The sequence below is a fragment of the Chiloscyllium plagiosum genome, chromosome 39 (assembly GCF_004010195.1).
Source record: "Chiloscyllium plagiosum isolate BGI_BamShark_2017 chromosome 39, ASM401019v2, whole genome shotgun sequence".
In the NCBI taxonomy this organism is placed as follows: domain Eukaryota; kingdom Metazoa; phylum Chordata; class Chondrichthyes; order Orectolobiformes; family Hemiscylliidae; genus Chiloscyllium; species Chiloscyllium plagiosum.
In genome coordinates, this window is record NC_057748.1 from 735,214 (window position 1) to 742,778 (window position 7,565).

Here is a 7,565-nt window from a genome sequence, read left to right on the forward strand (position 1 = left end):
TGCCTTCTCTATTTCCCGGTACATGTTGCGCCCCTGGTCCTGACCACTGTTAGGAGGTCTGTACATAACTCCCATTATGTTTTTTTTTGCCTTTGTGGTTCCTCAATTCCACCCACACAGACTCCACATCATCCGACGCTATGTTATTCAGTGCCATAGATTTAATTTTGTTCTTAACTAACAAGGCCACCCCGCCCCCTCTGCCCACCTCCCTGTCTTTTCGATAAGTTGGAAACCCTTGGATGTTTAACTGCCAGTCCTGACCCCCCTGTAACCACGTCTCTGTGATGCCTACCACATCATAATCAATCACGATGATCTGTGCCATTAGTTCGTCTGCTTTGTTACGAATGCTACGAGCATTCAGGTAAAGTGCCTTAATGTTAACTTTCTTATCATTAGAGATATTGGAAGTCATAAGATGTCCTAAGTTATCCTTCCCTTTTGCTGCATTCCCAGTCTGTCTCAAGTTTAAATCTGCCTGCACATATGCTATCCTGCCGCTTATCTTTCCATTTAACTCCATACTCCCTGTCGCTTTCACTTTCCCTTCCCCCCTCAACTCAGGTTGGGATTGGAAAGGTTGGTGGCAGAGTAGCATCAAGCCTGCTGTGTGGGGATTGGGCTCTGGTTAGTCACATGGTTGGAACAAGTTACATTCATAAGGTCTCCTTGAGGTCTCCGGCGATCAGTGTGCATCATTGGAGGAAATAAAGGAGAGATTAAATGAATTTAATAGCAATTGCTGTAATAGTCTGCACAGACAATACAAGAATGAAGGAAGATATATTAATACAGGAGTCTTAGAATCTTACATGGCACAAGAAAATAGATTATCCTTTTGCAACTCTGCAAGCTCTCTGAAAAAGGCAAACATTCTGCTTTGCCTATTTTGTTTCTCTTTTTCACACTTAGTGTTACAAATGTGCTGTGTACTGAGTTTCAACAATTTTATTTCTGATGCTCACCCCTTTCAGAGTTTTATCATTTAATGTTTCATTTGTCTACTTATTTATTTTCCTTCCAAAATGTGTCTTGAGCTTTTCTCTGTTCAAGTTTCTTTTTGCTTAATGTTAAAATAATGATTTGCTTTATGAATATTAGTCCTTGTATATTGATGTATAATGACCTTTGTACTAAATAAATGACTGTTTTGATCTGACCACTTGCAATTTCAGCAAACTGTTTCATGCTGTACATCTCTATGACTATGACTCTATAACTTTTGTGCAATTGCACAGTTTCAGTGCCGAATCTAATTCAGACTTGTGCCACTATATCAGAGATTGTCTACAATGTAGTTATGGTTTACACCACTAGATGTTGCAGTAAGTAATGAGAACATGTCCCGAGAAAAGAAAAACCCTTTTCTAAATGCAGCATTAGAGTTGTTAAAATGGAGGCAAAATAAACATCTGATTGCTGTAGATACAAAAGTTGACAAATTTATATCAAATTATGATATAATTCAAGGCTGAAAAGGTTTAAGGCTATGTTGGACTTTGTAATAGAGATGATCAGTATGAGCATTGAGGTTATAAATTCTATTCTGGGTAAGACGCAAGCTGAATTTTAAAATAGCAGAATATGTTTCACATTTCAGAGCTGCATCATCGAAAATCCTGGGTATTTATAGCAGTAACTGATTTTCATTTTGAGGCTGGTGGAAGCATTCACCTTTTTAGCTGCTGTAAAAGGCTTTTGTTGTTAGACTTCAAGAAAAAAAATCTGTGTATCCAAATTAGGATCCTCTGTAAACATGTGCTTAAATGTTCAAATTTGAACTGGATGTAAACAACTTTATTTTTCTGAACCACATATGACTGTATAGTGATTTAAGAAAGTTATATAGCATTCCATTCCGTTTTAAAAATAACTTCACAATGAATTCATTTCATATAGAATGCTACTTAGCTGGGTTTCAAATTATACTTTTTTTTTAAAAAGAGATGTATTCTTAAACTCAAGTATTTTTATGCATGTCATAGCCTACCAATCCTTAGTACCAGAAACTATTTAATGCCTATGGAACCATGGCTCTCCATAAAAGCAAAGAGCACATCAATCAAAAAGTTTTTAAAATTTGCACGAGTGATTTACAAAATGTAAGGTACCATAGGATCATGTTATGAAGCTGTTGTGTTCTTTTCCTTAGGATTCAACATTGGAGTTCAAAGATTGTGCAGAGCGGACTGACCTCATGGTAAGAGAGTCTCCTGTTTCTGCTTGGCAGTGTTGCTTTGGTTGTCGATAAATAGATATCCACATCTATTCCACATGTTTAAAGATGAAGTGTCAACTTCAGGGTTTCTTTTATCATCGGACATCAGATTGTGTGTGTACTTTTCAGTCTTTGGTGTTGATAAGTGAGATTTATAATGCATGGATGTTATAAAGTAACTGAGTTAATATCTTCAAACCAGCGACTAAAAATGGTCCATCAGTGAAAATGTTTTAAAGTAACTTCTTCGCCTCTTAAAAACATTTGATTTGTTGTCAGTGTTACATTGATTTAATTGTATGAAGGGACTGCCACTTATTTATGGAACAAAACCTGATACCGAAAGGCCATTGATTGTTTTGCTAATGACACTGGTGTCTATTTCCAGCATTTTTAATTTGATACATAAATACACAGCTTCTAACACCTGACACTTGTCAATCACTTCTATTTGCAATCATATGCAATTTTAAAAAAAGCTGCTGATAATAATTTATAAATTTCCTGATGTTTATTTCTGAGCAACCCAAAATGTGAATGGGATTTCAAATGCTACACATTTCATCAAAAGCATTGCAGGAAGTCCTGTGTAAAATGTTGGAAATTAGCATTGTCTCGTACTCGTGTTTGTGTTGGCTGTTCACTGGACCTCTGCTTCAACACATTGTCCTGTTCTGCATTATCTTGTATCCCTTTCAAATCTTTATCCAGTTCTCTTTTATGTTATGGTAATTTCTGCCTCAATTACCACTTGTAGGAAGGAACTCTATGTTGTGATGATCCACTTCATTCCTCTAATCAGCTTTGCTATTGATTCATTAAACAGTGGAAATAATTCACTGTTTACTCACTCAAAAGTTTGTAAAATTTTGGAAACCTCCTATGAAATCTACCTAATTTTTCTTGCAACACAAAGAGCTCTCATTTTTTCTTTGAGATTTTCTGCATATTCTTCATTCTGGGCACCTTATTTAGGAAAGGATGTATGTTGCCTTATCTAGATGCAGAATTGCAACACAGAATTGCATGGATGATACCAGGAATGAGGAATTTTAATTCTAAGAAAAGATGAGAGAAGTTGGGCTTATTTTTCTTGGATGAGAGGAGAGGCCACCTTATTGAGGTGTCCAAAACTATGAACAATTTTGACAGGGTAAAGTAGGATATTCTATTTCCACTGTTTGGTATGTTGGTAACTAAGGGTAACAATTTCAAGATTGCCCACATGATAGCTTAGAGTAAAATGAGAAACTCCTTTACTCTGTGTTAGAATTTGGAATGCGCTGCCTGGTAAAATGGTGGAGGCAGATTCCATTAGACAGAGCTCAATGTATTTTTGGAAATGATAAATTTAGAGGGCTATGGAGATTGGGACTAACTAGCTAGCTCTTTCATGAGCTGGTACAAATGTCATCCCGCTCCCCCCTCAGTCGTAGCAAAATGCTCAGAGACGTTTTACCTCCTTCATCTTTAATCCAGGCCCTAGTGGGCGAGAGAACAATCGCCCATGTGCACAGGGACATGAGTTCACAGTCTTCTCTGGAAGAGCAGTTTCTTATTGAATTATATAGTCATTTTATAGGGAGGAGCATCCAGATAAGGCAACATACATATTGATCAGGTGATTGTTACAATCAGTAGGTTTCACTAGGAGATTAAGCCATCTGTTGTTACACAATGAACACCCTTGCCTCCAGCAACCCCTTGTTAACTATTAGTTCTTATCTGATCTGAGTCATACTCAGCTGAACATCTTGTTTCACAAAACTCAGAACTTAACTCTTTCTCTGCCTGCTTGTACCCTATACACATTCTCATTCCCTCCTTTATTCATTTCATGATAACCAATGACATTACCAGCTTTCATAAGACTCTGACAGCCAGCATCCAAGCAAATAATTGACACACAGCATTCAATGATTATAACAACAAAAATTACTAGTCCGTTGCACTAAATAGTTTGAAGAATCCTCCCATATGGAAAAAAATTCACCAGTAAAGTTTCTAAATCCACAGTCCTTAGTGACCACTCCATTCCCTCCAAGTCAAGTGGAAACGAGCCAGTTCTCCAAAATCTCCTTCAGTAAGGTCCAACCTGAAAATAAAATTCAGTCTGTTCTTGCATCACTCCTTGGAGAAATTTGATTTCTTGGATAAGGGCAGTTAAATACTTAATAACACTGATCCTTCCAGAGATGCTTCAGATGGAGGATACCAGCGCAGGTGAGTATGCAGTGCAGCAGCAGTGTGGGTGAACACAGCATTCGTTGCTGCTTCTACTTTCGCTCTGCTGTCAAATGTAACAAAGCCAACGAGCTGTTTTGATGTTAGCTTGATCAGTGAACCTTCGTATCCCTTAAATAATTAAAAGAGAAGGTAAAGCTCACTTGGTTTAATGTCCATGGGAAGGCCACTGACAAAAACCGAAGAGACCACCTCTTCATTGTTGCTAGCTTCTTCACTTCTTGTGCTCATGACTGGGGAGCTGATTGAATCTGTTGGATCAGGTTGTGGCGGGGTGGGCAGTGGTCCGTGGTCCGAAGCCGTGCTTTACCTATGAATGGAAAATCTCTAGAGCAGATGTTAGCTGCTGAAAGTATCTTTGCATTTCCTCTCTCATTCCTTCCTTGCCAAAGTGGGTATCAGTATGAAGACAGTCACACATTTAACTACACTAAATTGTGTCTGCCCATTTCAATGTTCTCAGTCGTCTTGAAGTCTGTTACTCTGTTCGCTATTTATGACATCAGGTGTAATGCACTCCATAAACTTCTAAATTGCACTGCCTAAACAATTCAGTTAATTATAAGCAACAGTTAATGGTCCTAAAATCAAACCCTTGAGTACTTCATTCAGGTTATTCAAAAATTATTTTCCTTAAATAAATTGATACTTGGCTAATATGAAACCTGTCAGGAAAAATATTTCAAAAGTCTGGAACAGCAAGAAACCAATAATGTTTCCTGTGCTTTAGCAATTGAAGAGGCAGTTTCAGGTCAGTATTAAATCTCAAATATTCGTGGGAAACAAATGTGAAATATTTTAAAATATGTTCTTCAAACGAAACTTCCCAAATAAAACAGTCGAAATTACAGTGGCAACTTTGGTAGCGATCAACGTTCTTTGAATTTGCAATATGAAGGGGGTCAGTGAAGTCTTAACAATAATTAACAAAATCTAAACAGCTCAACCTCCATTCTAATATTTTCTAAAATCTTAACAAAACATCGAACTCAAAATGCACTCTTTTTGTGAACGATCTGCATTAAAAACACAGCAGCAAAGATATTTTAATACATACTCTCCTCTGGCTAAAGCATGACAACTGACCTAACTTTTTTTAAACAGACATTGTAGAATTTCAAATAAATCAGGGGCTCATGGCACTCAATCAATTTGTTTTAAGGTTACAAGTTTGATCATTTTTAAGAGGACATAATGTACAATTTCGATGTTAAAAACAAAATCTGCCTCGTTACATAGCCCACAAAACACATTGAATTAAGAGCTGGAAATGTGTTGCTGGAAAAGCGCAGCAGGTCAGGCAGCATCAAGGAGCAGCAGAATTGACGTTTCGGGCATGAGCCCTTCCATCATGTCCGAAACGTCGATTCTCCTGCTCCTTGGATGCTGCCTGACCTGCTGCGCTTTTACAGCAACACATTTTCAGCTCTGATCTCCAGCATCTGCAGTCCTCACTTTCACATTGAATGAAGACCCTAATTCAAGCAAGGCCAAACAGTTACTTAGAGTCATAGGGATGTACAGCATGGAAACAGACCAATCGGTCCAACCCATCCATGCCGACCAGATATCCCAACCTAATCTAGTCCCACCTGCCAGCACTCGGCCCATATCCCTCCAAACCCTTCCTATTCATATACCCATCCAAATGCCTCTTAAGTGTTGCAATTGTACCAGCTTCCACCACATCCTCTGGCAGCTCATTCCATACACGTACCACTCTCTGTGTGAAAAAGTTGCCCCATGGGTCTCTTTTATATCTTTCCCGTCTCACCGTAAACCTATGTCCTCAAGTTCTGGACTCCCCGATCCCAGGGAAAAGACTTGTCTATTTATCCTATCCATGCCCCTCATAATTTTGAAAACCTCTATAAGGTCACGCCACAGCCTCTGACGCTCCAGGGAAAACAGCCCTACCTAGTCAACCTTTTCCTGTAGCTCAAATGCTCCAATCCGGGCAACATCCTTGTAAATCTTTTCTGAACACTTTCAAGTTTCACAACATCTTTCTAATAGGAAGGAGACCAGAATTCAATGCAATATTCCAACAGTGGCCTAACCAATGTCCTGTACAGCCGCAACATGACCTCCCAACTCCTGTACTCAATACTCTGACCAATAAAGGAAAGCATACCAAACGCCGCCTTCACTATCCTATCTATCTGTGACTCCACTTTCAAGGAGCTATGAACTTACACTCCAAGTTCTCTTTGTTCAGCAACACTCCCTCGGACCTTACCACTTAAAAGGATTCTCTGAGTCAGTATTTCGACAAAAACTTTTTAAACAAACGCTCTCAGCATGGCATAGTTTATGTTGAAACTTTCCTTTTTCAACTCAAGTATTAGTACAACCTTAATTTCAATGTTTCTCACTTTTGTTTTTCTCATCCTCTCATTGAAATTGCATTTATGAAAAGAGAACGCCCTCGCAGCAGATCACATGGTGCCACAGTCCAAGCCACACTCTTTCCCCAGAACAAAGACTCACAGAGCCTCAATTTCACCACAAAGGACTTTAACCCCTTTCTCACTTTACTCTTCCCGGGGGCTTGAATCCCACTTAAACACAGAGAACTCAAACCCCAGCACCGCACTGAGGATTAGAACTTCACTTATACCCACCCAATAGACTCGAACCCCAGTACTGCTCAGAGGACTTGAACCTCAATCACACCCCATCCCCTCAATGCAGCGCAGAGGACGCAAACCTCTTCCTGCCAGCATGCTTGCAAAATTGTGTCTCTCAACTGAACTAATTAGTTTGAGGAGTCCGTAGAATAGAGTGTGATTGAGTGAAGTGACCATTTCCGACACACAGGAATGTCGAGAGGGACCAAGGTTTAAAATCTTACCTAATGGGCTCACACGTCTTGAGACCCCGATGTTCTGGCGGCCGCTGACACCGTCTGATCGTAACGATCTGTTTGGATCCTGCCGACTACGCCAATATTGTCATCTTGCCTCCCCCCTCCCCTTCTCTTCTCTCATCCCAACACTCTCCCAGGCACTGTGTCTTCCCCTCTTGTTCTTGCACTCTCTTGTACTCTCTCTCCCTTTCTGTCCCCTCCCCCTTTTGTGTCTCACTCTCACTTATTTTT

At 39.5% G+C, this 7,565-nt stretch overlaps 1 protein-coding gene across 8 annotated transcripts in view; it reads left to right on the top strand.

The window, feature by feature from the left end:
• The window catches only part of LOC122542077 (RNA binding protein fox-1 homolog 2-like), a 262,538-nt gene that overhangs the window by 44,756 nt on the left and 210,217 nt on the right, over window positions 1-7,565 (top strand). For 6 of the 8 annotated variants that reach the window (XM_043679400.1, XM_043679399.1, XM_043679410.1 and 3 more), the window contains exon 3: window positions 2,156-2,203. In XM_043679400.1, the coding sequence (XP_043535335.1) occupies window positions 2,156-2,203 (48 nt within the window). Of the gene's footprint in view, window positions 1-1,672; window positions 1,691-1,754; window positions 1,791-2,155; window positions 2,204-7,565 lie in introns of those variants that run through there. The other 2 variants (XM_043679406.1, XM_043679401.1) reach the window with 2 other exon arrangements.